This window comes from Perissodus microlepis, chromosome 7, assembly GCF_051167445.1.
Source record: "Perissodus microlepis isolate ML-2025 ecotype Zambia chromosome 7, ASM5116744v1, whole genome shotgun sequence".
NCBI lineage: Eukaryota > Metazoa > Chordata > Actinopteri > Cichliformes > Cichlidae > Perissodus > Perissodus microlepis.
Window position 1 is genome coordinate 61,627,367 of NC_140467.1, and position 27,160 is coordinate 61,654,526.

General features: G+C 42.1%; 2 protein-coding genes across 3 annotated transcripts; both read left to right on the top strand.

The window, feature by feature from the left end:
* Window positions 1–8,082, top strand: LOC146384481 (TIMELESS-interacting protein-like). Its single transcript, XM_084936458.1, has 7 exons — window positions 1–109; window positions 602–693; window positions 2,074–2,149; window positions 2,474–2,596; window positions 2,683–2,746; window positions 3,585–3,803; window positions 7,970–8,082. Exons 1-5 carry the CDS (start codon window positions 32–34, stop codon window positions 2,695–2,697), a joined length of 384 nt encoding a protein of 127 aa, XP_084792584.1. The 5' UTR covers window positions 1–31; the 3' UTR covers window positions 2,698–2,746; window positions 3,585–3,803; window positions 7,970–8,082.
* Window positions 8,083–26,762, top strand: LOC146384482 (mitochondrial inner membrane m-AAA protease component AFG3L1-like). Of its 2 annotated transcripts, XM_084936456.1 has the most exons (15): window positions 8,083–8,191; window positions 9,136–9,220; window positions 9,817–9,890; window positions 10,159–10,308; window positions 21,938–22,062; window positions 22,216–22,477; window positions 23,362–23,499; window positions 23,590–23,743; window positions 23,827–23,934; window positions 24,262–24,387; window positions 24,498–24,608; window positions 24,737–24,852; window positions 24,976–25,176; window positions 25,276–25,470; window positions 25,640–26,762. In XM_084936456.1, the coding sequence occupies exons 3-15, from the start codon at window positions 9,882–9,884 to the stop codon at window positions 25,865–25,867; spliced, it is 1,923 nt and encodes a 640-aa protein (XP_084792582.1). In that variant the 5' UTR covers window positions 8,083–8,191; window positions 9,136–9,220; window positions 9,817–9,881; the 3' UTR covers window positions 25,868–26,762. The 2 variants fall into 2 exon arrangements, with proteins under 2 accessions (XP_084792582.1, XP_084792581.1); XM_084936455.1 differs by lacking the exons at window positions 8,083–8,191; window positions 9,136–9,220; window positions 9,817–9,890; window positions 10,159–10,308 and adding an exon at window positions 20,274–20,351.
* Window positions 26,763–27,160: the final 398 nt, after the last annotated feature.

The window sequence follows — 27,160 nt, forward strand, 5'->3', positions numbered from 1 at the left end:
CATGACATTCCTGACTATGACGGCATAGAGGATGAAGCTTTCCCCCCGCTCCCACCACCACACTCCCCAGGCCGGGGAGGCCAGGAGGAAGGAGACCCTTTTGCAGATGGTAGATGCTGCTGTGCTCTTACAGGATTACTATGAGGTCTTTAAGATGTGATGTGATGATTCAGAACTTTGTATGTGAGGAGAAAGATTTTAAATTCATGGTTTAATGAAGAATCACATAGAAAAATAAGATTCAGGAAAATAAGGCCAATGTGGGAGAAATACAACCTCCCATAGTCTCATAGTCCTTCCACAAAGCTGTTTGGAACAGCTTGATAATAATGAATTTGTTAGTTCAGCCTAGAATTAACAAATGCATGAACTGGTTTTTCAGCATCACTCTGAGACTGGATGTTTCTAACAATAACAACACACATGTGTTTGTTTGTGTGAGCAAATGAAACCTATCAGATAGATACTGTTCAAACCAGCACATTTCTTCTGTAACCTCCGATCTATAATTTGTCTGGATTTAAAGATAAGCTTGAAGTTTGCCACGCTGCCAACAGAATGAGTTAGAAACACATCCTGTTGTCATGTGTTTTCAATGCAGGAGATGAAAGGTGAGGTATCACAGCTGGCTGATGTCCCTACTGCTAAAAGGAGAGGCGTGAAGAGACCCCAACCCAAGCTGGACTCCCACAGGTAGCAAAGACAATTTATATTACGACAGAGGGTTGAAATGCATTAAAATGCGCATTTAAATAGGAATTTGATGTCATCTTGTGTGAGCTGGGACACAAGGAGGCCAAAATCATTGATTGACGTGTGCAGACTATCAGTGTTGCAGCCAGGTTGAACACACGAGTCTGTGACTGCACTGGTTTTTATCACCATTTGAATAATAATCGTGCACAGAAGCTCAGAGACACGCTGACACAGAGTTGTTGCAAATGTTTGAAAACTTAAGTTTGTGGAAAGAACTTTGCACAACAAAAGTGATGTGATATTATCTGAGTGGCGACACCTGTCGTTTAGCAGAGTACTGCAGCGTCTTCTTACGCTTTAGCGGCGGGTACAAATGACTGCATCTGTGTGATGATGGTGCATCTTCACTCTGCCAGTCATTTAAAGAAGAAAGACTCTAATACCATTGTTGTTTTCATCATTTGGATGGGGAAAATTCCCAGACTGAAAATTGTCAGAGCGTTGGAGACATCCCTGGATGTGGTGAGAAAGATGGATGCCCTGGTTATGCCACACATGAAAAGCAGAGCTGGTGCTGCTGGATTACAGGCCCCAGTCCAAGAAGCAACGGGTTTTCTTCAGACTCAGATTCAGATTATCTTTGCTGGACCTCCCATCACATTTCAGCGTGCCCTGAGTATAGCATGATGAAAACTGTGTGCTGTAACTGCCTTTAGTGTGTTTAGTATTAGTTGTTTCCAGTCTCTGTACACCTATGGTGTTAGTATGGTTAGTATTGCCAACAATAAGTCAGGCTCGTTCCCAGTGGTCTCCCAGTGGGTGTCCCAGTGGCACTCCTCTGTTACTGTTCTGTTCACAATGTTCCTGGACAGAACTAAGTTATACTAAATCAAAGGATGTTAAATAAGCTTTTAAGTAAGAACGTCGATTATACTTAGGATAAAATTTGCAAGCTGTATTAAAGAAAAACATAGATTTTCATTTTATAAAATATTCAAATTAATTGCAACTTTGCAATATATATATATATATGTATATATATATATTTATTTAGATGGAGAAATTTGACTATTTCTCATTATCCTGCCTTATGTACAAACAGGTGGCAAAAGAAAAGTTGTGGGCACCCTGAAAACCAAACACCCTACCTCCCCAACAAGCTACTGCCTACTGAACATGGTACATCTAAAGGCATTGATATTTCCATTCAGAGGGTCTGTCTGTGTTGGCCCTGTGACAGGCTGGCGACCTGGCTGCTGGGATAGGCTTCAGCCATCCACGATCCTGAATTGGATAAGCCAAATATGCCTGGATGTGCTGCTAACCCTGCTTGTAATCCATTAATGGTTTAACTTAGTCTTAATATTTTTTTCCCAGGCTGATATCAGATAGAGGGCTTCCAGCTCTGGGCACTCTCTTTGACAATATCCAGTTCAAAGGCAAAGGACACGAGGTAGGATATGATAACATCTGTCCCACCAATTACCAGATGTGAATGAACATTGGTTTTTGAGCTAAATCTGTTTGGCCTGTCAGCTTTTAAATAGATGTCCTAAATTTGGTTTGAGACTAAAAGGCCAAAAGTTGCCCTTTCTGTCGTGGTCAAAAATGAGTGAGGTGAACCAAAGGTTGGTTATACCAGATTAAGATGTCTTTTTTAATAAGTCTTTTGTTCCAATGACTGGAAGTCATTTTTTTAGTGGGAAGAAGAAACGTCCTATCACACAAAGCCCTCTTTCATATCACTACTCGCTGTTTTTGATGTTGGCCCCATTAGGCTGCAGACCTGCGGCTGCTGATGCAGAAGATGGAGAACTGGGCCCACAGGTTGTACCCCAAATTGCAATTTGAAGATTTTATTGACAAAGTGGAAAGGCTCGGCAGCAAAAAGGAAGTGCAGGTGAGAGGAAGCAGTAGAATATTTCCTGCAAGCGTGTGGGATTCCTAATGTTCAGAATTTGTAATTTTTTACTCATTCTTTTATAGACATGTCTTACATGAATACGACTGGACATGCCCCTGACACATGAAGATTTTACAAGTACAGATGGTAAGAAAAAAATCATTACTGATGGGGATACGGTGGATTAGGGCTGTGCGATATGACCAAAATCTCATATCCCGATATAAGAATTCTATCGTCCGATAACGATATAAATCACAAAAATGTAACATTTTCTGTAAATTCTGTGGATCTCGGGCAGCTCGACTTGCATGAAGTGTTTCCAGCTGCGCGTCATGTAGCTGGAGTCGAGTGTTTTAACCGATGCATGAAACGATACATTTTTAGACATAAGTTGTAACGGCCGCCGTTTTCTTTGTGAGTATTTATTACACGGCGTGCTGCGGGGAAAAGCCTGTTCTAACGTTTGAGTCTAAGGTTTATTTTTTAGCACCTGGCGGCTCTTTTTTAACTTCTCATCCGTAAACAGTCTGCATACTCGTTCATGTGATTCAGTTTATTTTGAAAAGTCTCAACAGGCTCTTGAGCTTTATTCTGAAAGGTTTATGTGGAAAATAAACAAGCGGACACGCGACGCGATGGTTTTACCGTCGTTGTTGCTAACCACAACGCATAAAAACAGGCGCTTGTCCGTCCGTAGCTGGTTATATTAAATATAAGAGAAAGAGAGAACTTTAAGAAATTAATATAGCCACTACAGTGACCATCAAAACCATGAAAATATATTACCGTAAACAGTTTATTTTGCGACACCACGAAACAAACGATAGCGTAAAATGAAACATAGACGTTTTTATATCGTCAAACCATATATATCGTTATATCGAACAGCCCTACGGTGGATTCACACCTGCAGCTGCACATAGGAAATACTTGCCATATTCCACAGGACTTAATTATCAGCATTGCTTGAAATTGTGTTCAGGTGCTGGTGACGAAGAGGTACAACGTGAACCGGAAACATTTGGGGATCCTGATCTATTCAGCAGAGAGAGCTTTATTAATGCTCCCCAAGGGCAGATTGCCGAAGCCCTCGCTCCCCCACCTACTCCCTCTCTGACCGAAGAGCAGCAGAAACGCATTGAGCTGAACAGACAGCGGGCCCTGGAAAAGAGGCTCGCACGCCAGCAGCAGCAGCAAATTGGTAAGAATGGCAAAAATGTATCATACAGGTGGGACACAATATAACAGAAATAATTAATGAATCTGCTACAAAACATCCAGCGAAGGTTCATAAGGATCATCTAGCTTTATTGGTGTATTAACTTTATATGAAAATACAAAAAGCAAAACATTGCATGTACAGTATATTGCCAAAAGTGTTTGCTCTTCTGCCCCCACACTCATATGAACTTGAGTGACATCCCATTCATGACGTCCGCCTGTGCAGCTATAACAGCTTCAACTCTTCTGGCAGTGTTTATGGGAGTTTATGACCATTTGTAAGGTCAGACACTGATGTTGAAGGCCTGGCTCAAAGTCTCTGCTCTAATTCATCCCAGTGGTGTTCTGGTCAGGACTCCCATGCCAGAGTTCGTGTCTTTGTGGACCTTGCTTTGTGCACTGGTGCCCAGTCATGCTGGAACAGGAAGAAGCCATCCCCAAACTGTTCCCTTAAAGTCGGGAGCCAAAATGTCTTTGTATGCTGAAGCATTAAGAGTTCCTTTCACTGGAACGAAGAGACTGAGCCCAACTTCTGAAAAACAACCCCACACCGAAATCCCCCTGCCACCAAACCTGGAGCTCTGTTGTCCTGGCAACTGCTAAGTTGACTTGTCTATCGGCTTTCCAGATTGAGAACTGTGATCCGTCGCTCCATAGAATGCATCTCTCCTGTTCTAGAGTCCAGTGGTGGCGTGCTTTACACCGCTGTGTCCCATGCTTTGCGTTGCACTCTGTGATGTAAGGCTTGGACTACAGCTGCTCGGACATGGAAATGGATTCCACGAAGCTCTCTGTGCACTGTTCTTTAGCTAATCTGGAGACCACGTGAAGTTTGGAGCGATTGACTCCACAGAAAATTAGCAACCTCTGTGCGCCTCAAAATCCCTAAAATCCCACTGACTGGGATTTTACGTGGTCCACCACTTCATGGCTGAGTTGCTGTCGTTCTCAAACACTTCCACTTAGTAGCAGCAGTCTGCATGCCTAGGTGCTTGATTCTATACAGCTGTGGAAGTTACTGGATCACCTGAATTCAATGATTTGGATGATGAGTGAATACTCCTTACAATATAGTGAAGTGGATATAGTGTATATATCCACCAGAAACCCTGAAGGTCATCACAGTAGTGACGAGTTCCCGTATTGCACAGTTCGTCCAAACCACCAGAGATTCATCACATTAAAATGGTAAATGGCCTGCATTTGTATAGCGCTTTTCTAGTCCCTAAGGACCCCAAAGCGCTTCACACTACATTCAGTCATTCACACACAGGCAATGGCAAGCTACATTGTAGCCACAGCTGCCCTGGGGCACACTGACAGAGGCGAGGCTGCCGGACACTGGCGCCACCGGGCTCTCTGACCACCACCAGTAGGCAAACATGGGGTTAGTATCTTGCCCAAGGGTATTTGGCATGCAGCCAGGAGACAGCCTGGGATCGAACCACCGACCTTCTGATTAGTGGCTGACCTGCTCTGCCACCTGAGCTACAGCCACCCCGTGGGGAGTTTGGTAATAAAAGGCAAAGCATGTAGAAAACATTAGTTTAGTTTTAGCGTAGTATTTTTGTTTTTGCCTTACACTTGTGATCCAAACTGTTTTTACTTCCTCTTTAGTTAAAACGGAGCCAGCTGTCTGCGATCTATTGTCTTCAAATCTTTAACAGTGACATTAAATCGTTCTTCAGGGTCCTCATTTACCACAGAAATGATGTAATGTGATTTAAATGAGACCCATAGAAAAGAAAATGACCTGTTGATCGGTCTCTATTATGAGCCTTCACCCATAAAAATGTGTTTACAATTGATAACACTAGATGGTGATATGAGACCATTTCCATTGTATTACCCGAGCATGATTTACTCATCGACTTTAAACTTTCAGATTTTAGTTATTAGTCCTCCTTAAGGGGAGCCAATCCACCCGTTCTCCCTTAAATTGAAAATCTGTTTTTACCCCCCTTTTTTTTTTTTTTTTTTTTGTCCTGTATAGAAACTAAACAGCTGACATTGTTCGGGTAGTGTAGCTTCCAGAGATCTGAAGTTAACGTGAACTCTGGAGGGCAGTCAAAAGCTTAATTTTTTATAATGCAACATACTATTATTTACATACATACATATTATTTTAATAAGCAGTTTCAGGGTTTGTGCTGTTTTAATGAGTGTTTGATGGAAAACGACACTGGCGGGATTTGAGTCACATGACAGGTGAGTCCTAGTAAATAATTTCGAGTATGTGTACATAACACAGGCTAATGTTTAAAACTATTATTATTATTTTGCTAGCTATCAAACTTGCTGGAGAAATGATTGAAATGCACTGAGTGTGATAGAGTATGGCAGTGCTAGTACAGCAGTTAGTTATGGCATGGTGATTTATGCAGTATGCTTTAAACTTGGCTAACATTACTTAGCAGTAGCAGTAATATTAGTTACTTCACTCAAGTGAAAGCTTTAATCGTTAGTCCGACACTTAACTAGCCAACTTAAGACTTAAAGAAAAATTGGTAAAAAGAGGGACTGATCCATGTGGGCACAAAGAAGCCATTTTTTGTGCTACTGAAGTTCCCTGGCTTTCATTCAAAATGTGTTTATCGTGAGCACCTACACATTAAACAATTTAACAATTAAAAATGGCTTTAAGCTCACATTGATGCCTGTGGGGCACCATCAGCCACTGAGACAACAGACACATTTTAGTGCTTTAATGAATGAATATTTCATACTTTAAGGCTGCCTGTTTATTTAAGGGAGATGAACAATACATTCTTATTTTACATAATTATATGACAGGTGATGGACTGAATAAATAGATTTTAGGTCGATGTTTGTGCGTTCTTAAAGTCTTATATGTTGAATTGAACTGAGTGTGTCATCTGTTCAAAGCCTCTCCCAGTCAGTGCTGTTCTCCATGCCTGTCTTACTGTACATGGTGTTATTAGCACAAACACTTTAAAGCTGATCATTTAGGACTTTAACAATAATACAGACAGCAATGTAGTCAAACATCTCACAGTTAGTTTTATTGGGAATGAACTTTAACCTGTTAGGCCCCCAGGGGTTTTCTGAGCTTCCTGCTCGAAAATGAAGAGGCCAAAATAAACGGAGTATTTCTCTGCAATTACAAACTCTGTGTAAACAGTCTTGGTATCAAAATAAAGCTAACGCCTGTGAGCTGTCATCAGAGGGGTAAATATTACTGCAGATGTTACTATGTCAAAGTTACTGTGACTCAAACATAGAAAAATTAATTTTTTATTTCCCTCACCTAATTTTTAAAAGTATTTTATAGCTTATATGCTATAAAATATACTTTGGGTCACATTTAACTCCAGAAAATCATAAATCAAAATATGGATATTACCTGTCCACAGTTTCATGGTGACATAACTGCTCTTTTAACTGTTTGGTGTTTGTAGAAATGGTTTACAGCTGAGATTCAGAGGCTTCTGTGGACACTACTCATGTCAGCACTTATATTTCTGACCTCGTGTTATAACCGATTAAATGTGATCTCCTCCCTTTTCCCCCATTTTTGGTGGTGTGGGTGCTTAACTAGTTAAAGTAACAAACATCTGTCTCCTGTTTTTGTGTCACGTAGGAAAGAAGCATCAATATCTGATGAGCAGACTTATTAATTTGTGCAGATTTCTTGTCTTGTGTGGTTGTTTTTTCCAAGTGGAGATGAGCATCTCTAACAAGTTGATTTGTTCACATTTGCACATCTTCATTTTTGAGACAAATGTGTTTTTGAGTTTGTACACTATATGCATATAAGACAACCATTTCCTTTTTCAGTATTTTTGTGTGGTGCATTTTCCTCTGTTTTAACAAAAGGGGAACAAAGAACATTTAAGTCAACCTAAGACGATTTGTTTTAATTTTTACATGGTCTTACTGAGGTGATGCAAAGTGGAACATGTATTCTTTTTTTTGGTAATGTGCTGGAAAAGATTCATAATAGACCTTGAATGTGCTTACATTTGACCCTGAACAATGAGTATGAACCCTGCAGTTTACTGTTTCATTTTTCATTATCTCAGCTTCTCAGATGTGATGTTTTGCCTGTCTTTTATAAATCGTAGTAGACTGAGTGTGTCTGTGTTGACTGAAACCATCACTGTTTCTAATTCTCAACCCTTTCAGGCCCTTCAGACTCTCAGACTGCTGACATGTTAGGAGACAAACCTCCAGCTGCGTCCTCACCAAATGTCATCAACAGTTCTACCGATGGAGATGAAACTGTAGAAGATCCTGACCTCGAGCCTACCAACAACACCTCCACGCAACGAACCAGCCCGCTTCCCCCCAAAGACTCTGAGCCCGCTGAGGCTGAGGAAGAGACCGGCCTCAGCCCTGAGCAACAATGTATGTAACCCAGTGTGTAGTATGTGAGCTGTAGGTGAGATTGCTGTCAACTGACCATCACCCTCTTCCAAGCATTAAGTGCTCGTTCAATTATGAACAGTTCTTTCTTAAGCTACTGCTTTTAAAACAATATTCTGACAAACATATTCTCCACTCTGTTACTCCACCAGCAGCCTGAGTCATTGATACAAGCGAGGATAGATCCAAGCTTTCATGTTGTTTGAATTAGATTCTGGCCCTACCGTCTGAATGTCACAGCAGAAACCGTGGCTCATTGGGCCAGCCAACATTTTTGTAGTCTTCTGTTATCCAGTTTTGCTGAGCCTGTGTGAATTAAATGGTCTGATTCTTATATACTTACTTCTACTCTCCTGGAGTACTCAAAGCAACTATATATACAACATGCCTCATTCACACAAGCACTTCTAAACTCAAGTGCAAACTAATAAACATTCACACTCTGATGAACGAATCTGAGGGCAACTTGGGGTTAGTATCTTTCCCAAGGGTATTTGGCATGCAGACTGAAGCCAAGGATCGAACCACCAACCTTGCAGGTGATCTGCTCTACCACTTAAGCCACCCCGTAAATCCCGAATTACAGCCTTAGCAACCAGGAGTGGCACCTGGTGTGGTCTTCTGTTGCTGCGGCTTCAACATGTTGTGCGTTCAGAGATACCCTTCTGCATACTGAATGTTGGTTGTAAAGCATTGTAAAACATTTTCTCACCAAGAACCAGGAATGTATTAGTTAGCTATAATATATAATACAGATATATAGTATTTGTCCTTGACTCATTCCCTAATGAGTCAAAGATGGACCCACTGAATGAATGTGACCTCCACTGATTAGAGGTTTATAGTTGCTAAAAGCCATTCTTCAGCAGGTTGTTGTTTGTAGATGGTGTCCAGTGTACCAGCGGTGACTGTGTGGTCTTTTTCAGAACATAACTCGGACTCCAGCTAACTTCCTGTCCTGTCGCAGATTCCAGTTAGCTCAGCGACGACTCTACGCCACAGAGCCCAAAGGTGAGATCTGCTTTTCTGTTTTTCTCAAACATCAATAACTATTTAAAAAACTCACAAAGTTTGTTTCATTTGATATTATTGTGAATAGTTATTCACAAATGTTTATTACCAAGAATGTGAAAAACAAAACTAAATGGCTAAATACACTGGTGGTATAACGCATTTTAAATTAGACATTTCAAATGCTGATGTTCAATATGAGGAATCAGCTTCTCGAGACTCACGCAAACCGGTGTCAGCCCTGTGACAGGTTGATGACCTGTACAGGTGTACCCTGCTTCTTGTCTTATGACAGCTGGAATCAAGTCCAGCACCCCCTGCTGGTCATTTTCCTTTGCAAGGCCAAAATGTGTTTGGTGGCCATCAGAATTTTTTTTTAATATGAAAAAACCCCAAAAATTTACCTGAGTAGCGTCCTCGACTTGAGCCAGTGAGCGGGGATCACAGGAGCAGGGATGGGGCTGTAACTTCAGATCAAACGCATGTCAAACTGAAATAAGTAATCCAGTTTAGAAAAGAATATCCTGATATTTCATGGATAAAAACTGAGAAACTAGAAAAGGAACTGTAGCTAAAATGACATTTCTGAATTTCAGATGGAAAAAAAGGACCAACCGGAGGAGGAGGGAAGAGAGGAGGAGGAAAGGACTGGTGGAGGCGAATGCAGAAGGTATGTCGTAAACATTGAAAGAACCATTCAGTTTTTATTTTACAAAATAAGTGTAACAGAATTATGAATACAGCCTCAGTTTTTCAATATATTTATTTTATGTAAGGGGCGAGCAGCCCAACGTGGTTCTTACTCATCTCTTATTTCTTGTAGCTGACCAATTTTTCCTCAAATCAGCATCATCCTTTCCTCTGTCATTAGCGTGCCATCGCATTAACAAATAATAACCTGCAGGTAACTTTCCTCCTGTGCCTGTGTTGGTCTGCAGGGCGACTTCCCCTGGGATGAGAAGGATTTCCGTTACGTGGCGATCACGGTGGCCGGACTGAGCTCGGCTCTGCTGTATTTCTGCTTCAGAGACACCGGCAGAGAGATCAGCTGGAAGGACTTTGTCCACAGCTACCTGGGCAGAGGCAAGGTGAGGATGTTTGCTCCCAGGCTGCAGGGATATTTAGTCCTGATTGTAGTGGTTGCTGACAGATGACATGGTAACCAGCCACCCACATGAAGGAAGCTGTTTTTACTCCCGTCCCTTTAACCAAGTGTTCACACAGTGCCCACAGATTGCAAAAATAGCAAAACACACAGAATGCTGTAATTACATTTCAGTAAACACTGGCCCGTTCAATCCAAAGCAGAGAGTTTAAGTTAAGTTTGAGAGTCAAGTTGAATTTGGTGAACCCCTATTATCAGAGTGCATCTTTGTAAGGTGACTCGGCGCTCAAATTCAAACATTGCCTCCAATCCTCTGTCTGTGTGATGAAATGAAAAGGTGGCTTAATATCAGAAATATTATAATTCTGATCATTTATCAGTACTGACACTTGTGAGACTTCATCAGAGGTGTGAGCATTACAGCAGATGCCTTTGTGACAAAGTAACTGAGAATAAAACACAGAAAAACATGAAGGAGATTTTCCTGGCTGGGCTTTTTATAGCAGATGACCTTAAAAATATTCTGCAATTTTGCATAATTTTAAAAAGTTTAAATTTCTTTAGTGTTGAACAGCAGAAATTAGGCTTTCTTGTCCGAGGTCATTTAAGTAAAAAAAAAGAAAAGAAAAGAAAGAAAGACAGCGGCCGACAGCGCTGTAAACAACGGTAGACTGGTGGGAAATAAGCAAGTGAATAATGCAGAAAACAGAGATTTGAGACGGGAAACTGTTCTTGAAGTAAAGAGAGAGAGAGAGCTGTGCATGAATTGTGATTTTTATCTTGGTGGGAGCAAAACAGCAAAGTAAGAGGGAATTAATGATGACATTTATCAAATGTGAAGCGTAGTTTTGATCTTCTTTTGCTGCTGGTTCAGTGAATTTTGGTTGGAGAGAGACAAAACCTGCAGCTCAGAATCGAGCGCAAAAAAGACGTAAACACAAAGCGCGGACCCGACGCATCAGAATCAGTGAGCTGTCGGCTTTCGGCCACGACGGCGTGTCCGTGTACGTGCCGTCGGGTGAGAAAGCCGAGAAAAAGAAAGCTGATTCTGATGCGTCGGGTCCGCTGTGTTTACGTCTTTGTGTGGAATCTGTTACCTCCTCTCATTTACTGTTTGGTAGTTGTTGAAATAGTTTTGTGAGCTTTAACCTGAGTTTCTGGCAAAATACATTTATATTTAAAAATCGATTCAGGATTTAATGAATCGATATCGCTTTATTCAAGCTAGGGCTGCTCAATTAATCAAATTTTAATCTCGATTATGATGTGGGCTTTCAACGATCATTAAAAATGACTGAGCCGATTATTAGCCCCTCCCTCGTGCTTTACTCTCGCGCTGCTCCGTGTGGCAAATCGAGCGCACCTCTCTGCATTTCGAACACGTGTCACAACAATTAAGAGCAGCGGTCTCCAACCTTTTTTGCGCCACGGACCGGTTTATGCCTGACAATATTTTCATGGACCGGCCTTTAAGGTGTCGCGGATAAATACAACAAAATAAAACTAGTACCGGTACCGAAAAAAGATTTATTCGTAACACACGTGAAAAGACCCAGGAAAACCGAGTAAACGATAACAAAATAACGCTGAAACCCGATTAAAAACCCTGAAAACCATACATCTCACACCTGAGCCTCAACTCTCGCGGCCCGGTACCAAACGACTCACGGACCGGTACCGGTCCGAGGCCCGGGGGTTGGGGACCGCTGATTAAGAGGACCTGAGGGAAGCTCGGAAAGCTAAGCAGAAGTTATTTGGAGAGGAGAGTGACTGCCGTTGGTTGAAAAGAGAGGTAAAAAAACTTCAGTGGTGTGGAAACATTATGGGTTGGCGGAGTCAGACGTGGATCAAGTAGACACAGTGTATAAACTTTGCTACAGTGTCGTAGCTGCACCACAGAGCAACACTGCAAAGTTCACTAAACATAGATGTTTACATTTTTCATTTATTTTTTATATTGCAAACATTTGCACTGTTATCAGTATTTGCACACTATTTTATATTATTTTTTGACAATCTTTAAAGTCATTATTCAATTAGGGCTGCCACGATTAGTCGACTAGTCACGATTACGTCGACTATCATAATCGTCGACGACTGATTTAATAGTCGACGCGTCGTTTGAAGCTTTGTAAGATCACAAAAGACGCAGGAATAAGGATTTAAGAGTGTAATAACGGACTGAAACAGAAGATGGCAGCACTGCATGTACAAGGATGCCAGCTGCCGTTAAACCCCGAAGTAGAAGAAGAACTAGCTCTGTCCCAGAATTCATAGCGCAGCCCAGCTCAGTTTCCAACAATGGCGGCAACTAGTTAGTTTTAATATTACTCTTATTATTCTTTCTGGGTCACAAAATAAACGTTTAACATATTTTCAGGCGCGAATGTAGCTGTGTAAACCTTAAATATCTGCTCAGTTTATCAAGGCACCACATATTTTCAAAAGCGCTCCGACGTTTTCGGAGACGTCTGTTACCAACCAGCTCGATAGCTAGCCGGGGGCAAGGCTCACTAGAGCCGTGAGAACACCGGACTCCCGGCAAATCGTTTTCAAACCCACTGCTGTCTTTCACTACTCAGGTTAAACATGATATATAAGTCACTTAGATAACTTAAAAATGTTATTGTTTGGCTTTTTTTTTAGTATTTTATTTGTTCCTGAGTAAATCTGTTTGGCTGAGATTAAAGTTATAGTTTTTACACAGCTGAATAAACGTCAAGCAGACAGCTGATTATCAGAAGTGTGAGATGCTCGAGAATTTACTCCGGTGTCCTGTTATATTTTAGATAGCAAGGAGCAGACGGCTGAGTTTATTAAACTCCACTGAAACAATCTGCAAATTTGATTTAAATTTAATAAACTATCATCTTGTCTTTATTTTTAGTTAGCACATAACTTAAACACTTAAAGCTGTAAGCTAATGATAGTTATATAAGAGCAGATGCTGCTGGTGCAATAAGCTGTACGTTTTACGTCCAGTGGATGATGATCTGATTAGTCGACTGTTGTGTGCCCACCTAATTACTAAATTAGGCAGAGCACTCTGAATTGAATCAGGACATAAAGCACGGTCTTTATCTGGCTTTATTGAATACTGTCCATCTTACAACTAGCCACTTAACGGGGCTTCCTTCGGACAACAACCTCCAGTTCAAAGGTCATCACATTAAGACATAGCCATATCAATACATGACATCCCCCTTTTCCTTAGACTCAAACTTTAGTTGTAATAACTTTGATGTCTTTTTTTTTTTCCAACATTGAACATTCTTTCTTGTCTTACTTTCTAACAATTATATTATCTAACTGTCTCACCACACATGTATCTTTCTTTTTTCAATATATACATGTCGACATACACATATGAACTTGAAACTTGCCAATTTTAAGGTACCTCTTCACCTTAACATATTATAGTTCATTTCACCACAAAATCACGAAACCTCTCGGGTATCTTTTTAGCCCTCTGTGATCTACTTGGTCTCTCTGGCCCCTGGGAGCCCTCTTGTGGTGTTGGAGTGAAGGTGTCAGTCTTTGTGGGTGTTTCACCTTCCTCCCTTTCAGGTATTGTGTCATAGTGTCCTTCTCTGGTCTCATTTGTCTCGTATTTCTTCACATGTGTGGTATTCCGGTGATAGTGAGCTCCTGTTGGTGATTCAATAATGACTTGGTTTCCAGTTCTGCTTACAATTTTGTGTGGTGTTGCGTTGAATGGTGTTGTAAACTTGTCCACTTTGTCTTGTTGAACCAGCACTGTGTCTCCCGTGTCAACTTTTGAATACTCAGCTCCCCTTCGTTCATCAGCATAAATCTTTGATTTTCCTTTCTGTTCAGCGTCTCTGTCACGCACGTCCAACTCCGTTGTTTTTGCCTCACCAATGTTCGGTAACTTTCCTCTCATTTTGCGGTTGAACAGGAGTTCTGCTGGACTTTTGCCCGTGGTTGGATGTTCAATGCTGCGATACACTGTTACATATTTTCTTAGCTCTCGCTTCCAGTCAAGTCCTTCGGCTTGTGCGATCCTGATTCTTTTCATCAATGATGCATTTTGACGTTCCACTTCTCCATTTGCTTGAGCCCATTTTGGTGTAGTTCTTATATGTTTGATTCCATTAGTTTCACAATATTCTCTGAACAGCTCAGATTTGAACTGTGGGCCGTTATCAGATTTGATGGTAACTGGTAGCCCATGTCTGCTAAATATACAGTCAATAGAGTCAATGACTTTTTCAGCAGTTGTAGATGACATTACATCATACTCATAGTACCGACTGTAGTAATCTATCAGTACAAGTATTGAGTGGTTCGAAGGTAGCGGTCCCAGTAAGTCTACCGCCACATCTCACCATGGTCCATCCGGTAAAAGTGTGCTTCTCAGTGGTTCAGGTGGATCTGGTCTGGCTACTATTTGACATCCGTGACAAGCTTTACAAAATTTTTCTGCAGCTTTGTCCATCCCTGGCCACCAAACTTTTGTTCTGAGATGTTGTTTGGTTCCAACAATTCCTAAATGTCCTTCATGAGCTAGTGACAGTGCTTGAGCTCTGAGGTTTTCTGGCAATACAATGCGAGTTCCCCGCAAAACTATGTAGCCGATGACACACAGTTCATTTGCAATGGGTGCATATGTTTTGCATTTTTCAAAGTGTCCATTTTCAATAGCTCTTCGCACTTCTGTTAATTCTGAGTCTGTAGCAGAGGCTTCTTCAACCTCTCTTGTTGTGAGTGCTTTTGGAGTAGCATTAACTGCAACAAATCTCACATATTCTTCAGATTCATCCTTATGTATCTCTTTTGACGTGGTGTCAGACAGCAGTCTTGACAGTGAATCCGCAATGTTTTGTTTTCCCGTGATGTGCACTACTTTAAAGTCATATGGTTGCAGTCTGAGAACCCATCTTTCTATGCGTGCACAAGGTTTAGATTTCTGGCTGTATATGACCTCTAATGGCTTGTGGTCTGTGATGAGGTCAAACTTCCTGCCATACACATATGGATGTAGTCTCTCACATGCCCATACCAGTGCTAGGGCTTCTCTTTCTGTTTGAGAATATCTTCGCTCACAGTCTGTTAAACTCCGACTTACGTAGCACACTGGTACCTCTTCTCCGTTCTGTATTTGTATTAGCACTGCGCCCAAGCCTACAGGGCTTGCATCTGCTATGACTCTGGTTGGGGCTTCTTTGTCAAAATAGGCTAGGGTACCTGCTCTGGCTAACTCAGTCTTTAGTCTTTCAAATGCTTGCTTTTGTTCTGGCCCGAATGTAAACATAGTTTCTTTTCGAGTTAAACGTCTAAGTGGTTCAGAGAGTGTAGCAAACTGTGGTATGAACCTGCTACTGAAGCCTACCAGTCCAAGAAAGCTTCTCACCTCAGTAGCATTCTTCGGTTCTCGGGCTTCCACCACAGCTCTCACTCTTTCTTCAGTTGGGCCTATGCCTTTCTGTGTCAGCAGTATTCCCATGAACACGAGTCTGTCCATGTTGAACTGACACTTCTCTGAGTTTAGTGTCAGGCCACAGTCAGAGAGTCTCTTCATCACAGCATGCAGGCGCTTATCATGGGTTTCCTGGTCTGGCGCGTGTATGATTACATCATCTGAAATGTTCTCAACTCCTTCAATGCCAGCTAGTGCATTGGCAATCTCATGCTGATATTGCTCACTAGCTGATGAGACTCCAAATATTAGCCTTTTGTACTGGTATACTCCGTTGTGCACTGCAAATGTAGTTATCTCTCTTGACTCCGGGGTAAGCTCTAGCTGATGGTATCCCCACTTGAGATCGAGTTTGGTGAAGATTGCAGAGCCGTTTAGTCCTTGCAAAATTTCATCCACAGTGGGTATGGGGTATCTTTCCCTGATTATTGCCTCATTTGCTTTTCTCATGTCTAAGCACATTCTGATATCTTTGTCACATTTCTTTGGGAGTACCACTACCGGATTTACCCAAGGTGTAGGTCCTTCTACGCGTTCTATGATGTCCATGTCGATTAGTTCATTGATCTTTTTCTCCACTGCATCCCTCAAATGATAAGGTATGCGCCTCAGTGGCTGTGCTACTGGTTTCACATTTGGATCAATGTACAGGCTGATCTGTTTGGTGTTTAGCTTTCCTACTCCTTTGAACACTTTTGGATACTTTTCTTTAAGAGTGTGCTTTAAATCTGTGACAGCCGCCACATTTTCACCTATTTTCAACACTCCTAACTTTATGGCAGTCTTTTTCCCCAGGAGTGGTTCACCATTACCTCTAATCACAATAAATTCAGCCTCTTCAGTCCTGTCACCAATCTTGATTTCACATCTGAATGCACCTTTAACCGTGAGTGCCTGTGCTGAGGAATATGCATATAAATTCCTCTGCTCTTTGGGTACATATGAGTGACATTTTATCTTTTCAGCTTTTAGCTTTTCCCATATGTTTTCTCCCATCACATTACTTGTAGCTCCAGAGTCAACTAACATTTTCAACTCTATTCCCCCAACAGAAAAGGTAAGTTTCTCAGGTACATTATCATCATTCACAGTAAATGCATAATCATCTTGTTCAACAGCATTCACATTTTGTTTCTTTTGTCTTTTTGTACGACACATTTTTGAAAAGTGGTCCTTACCATTACACTTGTGACATGTTTGTCCTCGTGCTGGGCATTTGGGATCTTTGCCCATGTGGCCTGTAACACTGTCTGTCTGTTTTATTATCATCTTTCATTTTTCCTTTTGGTCTGTTGTTCTTCTCTTTCTTTGCTGTAAAAATCCGGCTGACCGTGTCCTCTCCTTTCTTTTCCCCGGCGACGCTCATCGCCGCCATCTGCTCCTCCACACGTTCACAGTGTGAAGCCACCTCCAACGTGCGAGTTAGAGTTAAGCCTGGACCCTCCTCAAGCAGCTTTCTCCGTACATATTCAGAAGTGCATTTACTCAGGATAGCGTCCCGTATCTGGTTATCATTGTCAGCTTGAAAGTCACAGTCTTTTGCAGCTCGCCTCAAACGTGTACAAAATTGTTGCACAGTCGCACCTGGTGTTTGGGACAATTTGTGGAAAGTTTGGCGTGCGTATGCTGCATTCACTTGAGGAACAAAATAAGTGTTGAGTGCAGTCACCGCAGCGGTGTAATCCATCGCCTCTCCCGTCTGTGGTAGAGTGGAGAAGACGTCCTGCACGTCCTGTCCGGCCATGTGCAGTAGAAGAGCGCGTCTCCGCTGTCTGATCGCGGCTGTAGCATCATCCGTCAAAATAAGACCTTTCCCATCAGCAAACAACTCGAAGGATGTTAACCAGCGCGTCCATCTCGGTCCGAGCGATTTTGAAATTGATTTTTATCCAGCTGTCACAACCCCTAGTGGCTCTTCAAAGTATTGCTTGTGGTCAGTTAATTACTTTGTTTAATTAACCAAATTCAGTTAAATTTCTTTACATGTTTACATTAAAAAACTAAAAGTTTCTTGTTTAAGGATTTTTTTTTAAAGGCACAATCTGGGTGTTATGTACATTTAGAGAAAGCCTGAAAGAGTTTGGGCAGCTAGAGAAGTTTAAAAAGTAAAACAAATGTAACCAGAGTAACCATTGACCATTAGTAGTCATGTGAAAACAACCATCAAATTCGCCCCATCATCCGACCGTCCAGTGTAGACCAAAGTGGAGATGTTTGGCACATTTGGAGGAAACTGAACAGAGCATAGTCACACAAAAGCCTCATACTAACTGACAGCACAGTGGAAAGGCTGATGATTTGGGCTTAAAGTGGAATCTTCAGATGTATAAAAAGTGTCACAGTGAGGTGCTGCTACATACAGTACAAGTCAATATTAATTACTCTGTCAGACATTCCCTGAGGTTTTTTACTCATTAAAAATGTCAAAGTTGCACAAAGACTATTTTTATTTTGCATAGATTAAAAACACAAATGGCCTAGGAACTATGGAACGCCAGGACTGCCATAATGAATTAATTAAATACACCATTAAATAATTAATGAAATGTGTCAATAATTAATTAAAATTGGAATTAATTAATTAAATAAATAGGTATGACACATGTAATTAATTAATTATTGCCACATTTAATTAATTATTTATGTATTTCACATTTTAATTAATTATTGACACATTTCATTAATTGTTTAATGATATATTTATTTATTTCATTTTGGCAGTCCTGGCACCTGGCTCTCATCTTGAATTAATTTTATCTGTCAGCCTCACCCATCAAACTCAGGGGGCGGGGTTAACGCTGCCCATGCAGCTTCTCTAACATTTGATTGGTTGCCGTGCAAAGTAAGTCAAAACAGGTCGATCCTAGATAATCGATCGCTTGTGTAGACTTGGGGCAGCCAGGTATCCCAGAATGCATTTCAAATCACAGGCAGCAATGGTGGTGGTGTAGTTTTAAAATACCCGTTTTTCTGTCACCAACTACACTTTTAACAGTGTTTTAGCCGCGAATGTCGCGCCGTAATCTTCACATGTCTGGTCAGGTTGTCAACATAGAACATGTTTGCAAAAGTGCTCAGATGTTTTCAGAGATTTCACTAGCTCTGCTAACAGTCAGCATGCAGAGTGCACCAAGGGGGTTACGTTAACCGGTTTGTTTACATATTCCACTCTCCGTGTTCCACATGTTGCATTTGCAGATTCTCATTTTCACCGAACGATCGTCTCTTTCCGCCTGGTCTTGTGTCTCTGTGCTTCTGTAACATAAAGAACGAGCTGACATTTTTCTCACGAAACCAGCGATCAGCTCAACAGACCCTCAGTTTACCTGCATGCATCCTCCTCCTCACCTGTCAGCTGTTTAACACCTGCTGCTAATTCAAGAAACACGCCTACGTTACCTGGTGATAGTCACAGTTTAACTGGGCAGCCGGTGCACAATATAACGCAATGTCAGCGCATTTTTCTGCACAAGATAAGGAAATATAGTATTTTTCCCGAGCGCAGAGCTGCTGGAGCTTGTTTCCTTACAGAGCACTTTATAGGCGAACCAGCTTCATCGGCGGCTGATGTCCAATCACAGGCACACAGCTTTGAAACCTCACCTGAGTTTTAGCTCTCAGTGGTTAAACGCTGGACTTAATTCACTCAGGTTTTGTCTGTCGGGTCACGTTTACTTCGCTGTTTTATTTACAACTGAGCAAATCGGTTTGACTGAGGTTAAAGTTACGTTTCATAACTGCATAGTTTTACAGACCTTTAATGGTTCACTGGCACATGTGTTAGACTGAACTATTCGCTTTTCTTTATCTGGTGTGTTTTGGATTTAACAGTGAATTTTGAGATTAAACTGACTTTTAAAATGTTTTATACAAAGAGGAAAGAGAAGGCGCATTTCCACCGAGAGGAGCAGAGTTTGCAACAGCATGTTCATCATGCAGACTGCAACCTGGACAGAAATATTATATCATCTGTTTCTTAATAGTTATTCAACTGTATTCTAAGCACCAGCTGTCTGTTAGAATTTTTAGAGTTTACTTAACTAAAAATAAATGGGGTTAACATATAATTTGTGTGATTTTTTTTTCTCTCTCTCTCTCTTTATTTTTTATTTATTTTTTTGCTTTTTCGGTCATGTTATGTTTAACTGTCAAAGGCTTGTTAGAAACTGTGTAACACATCGTGCAGACTTCTGGATGTTAGAAGAAAACTAATACTGCTCATGAATGAGACTAAAGGCAGGAAGGTGTCCTTTAAAACTAAACATGTTAGTAGGACCTCCCTATTTATATCATAGTTTATGATATAGCACGTGTATTTCAGTAATAGCCTACTGATTTCAGTGTAGTGGTGAACAGTCACACAGCTCACATGGGCCTTATCTCTGATACTCCTTAACTATAATTTATCCAAGTTAACTTCAGTTAACCATTCAGACGGTTCTTTTGCAATGAAAAACGTAAACACCCATGCTGCCGGTTGGTTTCCTCAGTGCCAGCTGTTAACGTTATAGCTGCTTATGCAGTAACCATGGTAACCACGGACTCTGAGCGGCTGGATCGACGGAGGTCAGACAACAATTTTACAGGTATGATCTTAAAACAGGACACAGCCACTATACGTGCTGGCCTCATATCAAATGTGAACGCAGACTGAGTCTATGTTTGACGTTTGTTTATATCTAATCTTCCTCTCAAACATTTAAACAGCAGCGAGTCTGCACCGGAGGGGATACAAACTCAAATTGTCGGAACAGGTTTGCTCGTTTCTTGCGTGTATTCATTTGGTAATTTATTAAATGTATAACTGTTATTCTAATCTGCTGCTGAGTCTCTTACACTGATGAAAATGCAGATAACACAGATCACGGACACCTGTTCAACCAATCACTTTCATTCTACTTTGACAAACTGACGTTCATCTGTTACAGTGTTGTTAGACTGCTATATTTTTTGGTCTTTATGCTGTAGATTTTCACGTCTCTGAAATAGTTGGCAGTATTAAGGATGCTTTTCTGTAAAATCATATTGATATGACCCGTGACATATTCGTAGATGACAGTTAGATTAGTCAGCTGGGAAACTCTGGGTTAACTCAGAGAGCTGAAGATATCGTGGATATGCTGACCTCGCTCCGTGGTGTACAGGGCCGTTTACCCTCATGATTAATATTCACAATAAAAATATTAGCCGAACATCATGAAGTCTGTATGTGTTTCATAGTGTCGAACAACCTTTGTACAGTTAAAGCCAACAGTTACTACATGACGGAAACACCAACGTTATTTCTTTTATGCGTTTATACACAGGTCACGCTGATTACTGAACAAAAACCCAAAGATCAGCTGTTAATCGGATTTAGTTGCTCTCTCTCCTCCTTAAACATGTTTTTAATGTTAGTTATAATTCAGAATTGGCGACTGAAACACGTAGGACACATAAGAACATCAGGAAATAAAAACCCGATAAATATAACCTCAGTAAAAGAAGTCAGTGTCAGCGGCGGTTATTACAGCTGTGTACCGGGGCCTGCGCTTTGTCGGTGTTAATAACAGCTCGATTGCTTGCGAGGCGAGCGGGTCTATCCCACGCTTTGCCCACCGACCACAAACCGACCAGACATATGAAGATTAAACCGCTACATTCTCGGCTAAAAAAATATTAAAACTGTATTTGGTGACACACAAACAGGGTTTTTCAAAGTTCAGTTCTGTTAGTTTCCACATGCCGGTTGTTGTGTGCTAGAAACAATGGCCACCAGGCCAAAGCAATGGTTTTGACTCGATCAGCGTTAACCCCGCCCCCTGGGTTTGATGGGTGAGGCTGACAGATAAAATTATTTCAAGATGAGAGCCAGGCGCCAGGACTGCCAAAATGAAATAAATAAATATATTATTAAATAATTAATTAAATGTGTCAATAATTAATTAAAATGTGAAATACATAAATAATTAATTAAATGTGGCAATAATTAATTAATTACATGTGTCATACCTATTTATTTAATTAATTAATTCCAATTTTAATTAATTATTGCCACATTTAATTAATTATTTAATGGTGTATTTAATTAATTCATTATGGCAGTCCTGGCGTTCCATAAGGAACAGGTAAGTCGCACAGTTCAGGCTACCTTTCTCTAGTTGAATGATGCATGATGTTGTTTGTCCCTCAGAGTTACGTCTGGTTCAACATCGGCAGCGTCGACACATTTGAGAGAAACCTCGAGACGGCAGTTCTGGAACTCGGAATGGAGTCAACGCACCAACCTGCCGTCATCTACAGCTCTGAGAGTGATGGGTGGGTTTGGACACACAAACGCAGCATGCATTATGTCAGCCAGAGGCTTTAATCAGGGGTAAAATCTTTATTAAAAAGGGCCTAACAACCTCAGTTTCTATAATAACATTTGTGAAAAAGTAGCTTTCCTAACGCTGCTTTTTCTTCCTTCAGCTCTTTCCTGTTGAACATGATCCCGACCGTGCTGCTGATTGGCTTCCTGCTCTTCATGCTGCGGCGGGAACTAATGGGAGGAGGCGCTGGAGGTGGTAGGAATCCATTTAGCATGTCAACAGCCAAGATGATGAAGGACAACATCGAAGTGAAGTTCAAGGATGTGGCTGGTTGTGAGGAGGCCAAGCTGGAGATAATGGAGTTTGTGAACTTCCTGAAGAACCCGCAGCAGTACCAGGACCTTGGAGCTAAGATCCCCAAGGTAAAAATCTGAGTTTTGCAGACGAGGACTTTTCATCTGGTGGAATAATTTTGTGGTACTGCTGCCTTTTGCAGCACGAGTTTTACAGCATGTTTTGGAAAATATTTTGTTTGACATCCTCCCTGTGAAACTCCCACTATCGCCATATTTTCCCTGTTTATATCTGGTAGTATATAAACATGCATGCTCAGCGCAGTGTGCTGGGTAGGAAATTTTCCGGTTGGGAGGGGCCATTAATGATGCATTTGCAGCGTGTTTGAGAGAAAAAACTCTCAGTGAATTAGGTCTAGACAACTTAATATTTCCATGGCAGCCTTTATTTGATGGTTACAATAAAGTCATTTTAACCTCTCGATACATCAAGTGTATGCAATAGATCTCCCACCCCTAGTTTCTGCGATACCAATAACTTACTTTGACTGCATTTGATCATCTGTTTTATTTATGTCTTTGCTTACAATCTTGTTTGTGTCTGCATGGCTTTGCTCAGATATGTGTAGAAATGCTTATGAAGAGTTTATTTCACATTGATGAGTCCCTGCTGCACATTTTATTAATAAAGCTTTTACTGTAGTCCATTTCATTAAGTTTTGTTCCATTCTGAAGATAAAGTACCTTTGATTTGAGCACATTATTAGTGTAAAAACACTGAGCTGTTTTCCCTGCTGTGTGTTGGAAATTCTGGACTCTTAACAGTTTTAATCCTGTAGTAGGATCCAAAAAGAAAAATCCAAAAACGAAACCTGAAATGAAATCAGTCATTATTCGTAAAGATACAGGCTAAAGACGAGGCATTTATAAATTAGTGCCGTTTTTTGAGGGACAGTTTGTCTTGGATGTGAACTGCTCTCAATCACTTTTAACTGATGCCGTTTCTATCTCAGGGAGCCGTGCTGTCCGGACCTCCTGGTACGGGAAAGACTCTGCTGGCCAAAGCTACAGCTGGAGAGGCCAACGTCCCCTTCATCACCGTCAACGGCTCCGAGTTCCTCGAGATGTTTGTGGGCGTCGGTCCGGCCCGAGTAAGTGAATGAACCCGGAGCAGATCCTGGACCATCTGAGATGACTCTGTTCAGACACTGAATGTTTGACTGTTCTCTCTCCTCATAAAGGTGAGGGACATGTTTGCCATGGCGAGGAAGAATGCCCCCTGCATCCTCTTCATTGATGAGATCGACGCAGTGGGGAGGAAGAGAGGAGGGGGGAACTTTGGGGGTCAGAGTGAGCAGGAGAACACCCTGAACCAGCTGCTGGCGGAGATGGATGGTAGGCAATCTGCATTTTTGAAGTGGAACATACTATCCCCCCAGCCCCCTATTAGATTTAAGTGTCTTCATCTTTTTCTACAGGTTTTAACACCGCCACGAATGTGGTGGTCCTGGCTGGAGCTAACAGACCGGACATCCTGGATCCTGCTCTGCTGAGGCCGGGACGCTTCGACAGACAGATCTACATAGGTAAGCAGAGTCTTTACTGCCTTACTGCAGTCTCCACATCTTAAAGTATTGGAATGTGCCCAAATCATTCTCCCGCTAACCACAGTGCTGCCAGTTGGTGTGAGGTGTTGATTTGCTGTTTGCATTCTCCAAACATGCCATTTAGAGACCTGATTAAGTGTAAACATGGCAGCGAAATGTACCTACGAGGGATATCTGGGTTTTCCAATGTGATCAGCCTGCTGGAGGACGCATGCGGTGCCCTGTAAAATCATGCTCATGTTGAAGCTCCGCAGAATAAGTTTTAGTTGGAATGCAGAGGAAGAATTCTCTCCTGTCTTCTGTCAGGTCCGCCGGACATCAAAGGCAGGGCGTCCATCTTTAAAGTCCACCTGCGACCAATCAAACTGGATCCCAATCTGGACAAAGACGGTCTTTCAAGGAAGATGGCAGCTTCCACACCGGGATTCACTGGTTTGTAACAGTTGGATCGAATAACAACAATGTAACGGCACTATCGCAAAAATGTTTTTATTTTGAATCATTATATTTGATGACTGTTTTTTCCCGTTTGAATGAATCAGGAGCTGACATCGCTAGAGTCTGCAACGAAGCAGCTCTGATCGCAGCCAGGCACCTGAACCCATCCGTCAACACCAAACACTTTGAACAAGCCCTCGACCGGGTCATTGGAGGTGAGTGTGACATCACCTAGTACGTGACGGCTGTGTACGGTTGTTTCTTGTAATGGTCTTTGTGTGGTAAACAGGACAGTTTGTATCTGACGTCCTTACAGTCTGACTCCCGGGTTGTTTGCTTTCAGGTCTGGAGAAGAAGACTCAAGTCCTGCAGCCCACAGAAAAGAAGACCGTCGCCTATCACGAGGCCGGTCACGCCATCGTCGGGTGGTTCCTGCAGCACGCTGACCCTCTGTTCAAGGTAGGAGCTCTGTTCGTGCTTGGGCTGTGTCGTTTCTGTTATGACTCCAGCTGCTCTGTAAATCTCCACCAGTTACAGGTGTAGATGGGAGCTGTGGGTTAACCACACATGGTTTGTATCCAGGTGTCGATCATCCCGCGGGGGAAGGGTCTGGGTTACGCTCAGTACCTGCCTACGGAACAGTACCTGGACACCAAAGAGCAGCTGTTCGACAGGATGTGCATGATGCTGGGAGGGCGTGTGGCTGAGCAGGTTTTCTTCGGACGGATCACCGCCGTAGCTCAGGACGACCTGAAGAAGGTCACGCAGTCTGCCTACGCTCAGGTACGCACGTGTGACTAAAAACACACTCCCTGTTTGATTCCCACCAGCAGAAGAGTGCTGTTTGTGCCGTGACGCATCGCTCTGCACCCTGATTTGCAGGTGGTGCAGTTTGGGATGAGCGAGAAGGTGGGACAGGTGTCGTTTGACCTCCCCCGACAGGGCGAGGTAGTCATGGAGAAGCCGTACAGTAAGGCGACAGCGGAGATCATTGACGAGGAGGTCAGAGAGCTGGTAAATCGAGCGTACGAGCGCACCCTGCAGCTCATCCAGGACAAGAAGGACCTGGTGGAGCTGGTGAGACTGTCTAATACGCAAAAACACAACATAACCTCAGATAAACGCTGAGTATTCTTTCCATGATTCATAGTTCAAATAAGGATGAACTGAAGCCCCACATCTGGGCTTCAGTTCATCCTCTGTCTGAAACAAACCAGTTAAGCTCCACCTCTGCTGTGATCCTCAGGTGGGGAAGCGCCTGCTAGAAAGGGAGGTGTTGAACAAGGCTGACATGCTGGAGCTGCTGGGCCCTCGGCCGTTTGAGGAGAAGTCAACGTATGAGGAGTTTGTGGAGGGGACCGGCAGCTTCGAGGAGGACACGAGCCTGCCGCAGGGCCTCCGAGACTGGAACCAGGAGAGAGGAGGGGAGGCGGAAGACAAAAATTCAACTCAGGACAAACGGCAGGCCATGTAGAGTCCAAAAAACACCCAACACGTACCAGCTGCAAAAAAAAAAAGGTCTGACAGAGTCTGGGAGGTCTGGGGCAGGTACTGGGTTTAGGAAGAGCACGTGGCCATTCACCCCGATTTGTTCTACCTTCAAGAAACTTTCTAGTTTAACACGTTTAAGATAAGGTGAAATTAACATGTGCACGTTCATGAACCTAAACATAAAAATACAAGATTTCACCAGGTGATTTCACAGATTTCAATAAAATTGTACTTTTTATTCAGTCAACTTTAACTTTACTTGTCCGTCCTGCAGAGGATCAATACCGCACAATCTGAGACAGCTGCACTGCTCGTTAGTGCTCTGTCTTTAAAATGTAAATAGTTGGTGACCTGTATAACTGATATGAAGGTTGGTGGTTATAATTTCCTACTACTTGTTAATAGTAGGGGCAATGTTGGGAGCACCTCAGATACCTCCTCCTCAGATCCACCAGTCTCTGGTCAGTCTCTGCTTGTAGAATTTGTCCAGAGGTTTCTTCTTTCCAACATCTGGGCAGGAATTTGCTCCAGAATGCCTTTAAGACTCAAACAGGAGGCTAGAATGTACACGATGCGCATTTAAACGGTGCATACAGACTGACTCTTCCTTTATTTATTCTTCTAAAGGGGAGACCCCTTCCTGACCGATGCCTTGCTGATAATGAGGAGGATTATTTTCTGTGTGTCCAGACTAAAAACACTGGATCGTTTTTAAACTTTTCTTTTTGTGGACAGCAGTTACTCTTCATACTGACACGAAGAGTCGTCGGACCGAAACACCTCAGCAGCATCCGTCACTTCGGATTTCTTTTTGTACAAACGTTTTGATCATATTGATTTTTGTGTGATGTTAACAGAAAATAAAAAATGAAACATTTCGTGTAAGTTATGCTGATTTAAAGTAAAAATCCCCCTAAAATACTGAACCACAGACCGTCAGTGATGGCTGCAGGCGTCGCATTTCAGCCCCAACGCGAGTCGTTCCCTTCAGAGTTAAAGGCTCGTCTTATTTTATGTTTTAAATTTTCATCAGCAGCATCCCTGAAGGGACTGAAACGAATTAAACTTATCTCGCTAACGAATACTTTGAAGCCTGTTAGCATCCAAATGAGACGAGCGCCTCCTGGAAGTCTCCCAGCACAGGAGATAGATACTTCATGTCCTGATTTGTGTAAACTGATTTTTCATTTATAAGATGGATTTTCAGGTTATTAATAAGCTTTATATTGGAATTTGGAGCCCCTACAATGTTAGAGGGGGAACTCGTACAGCTCCA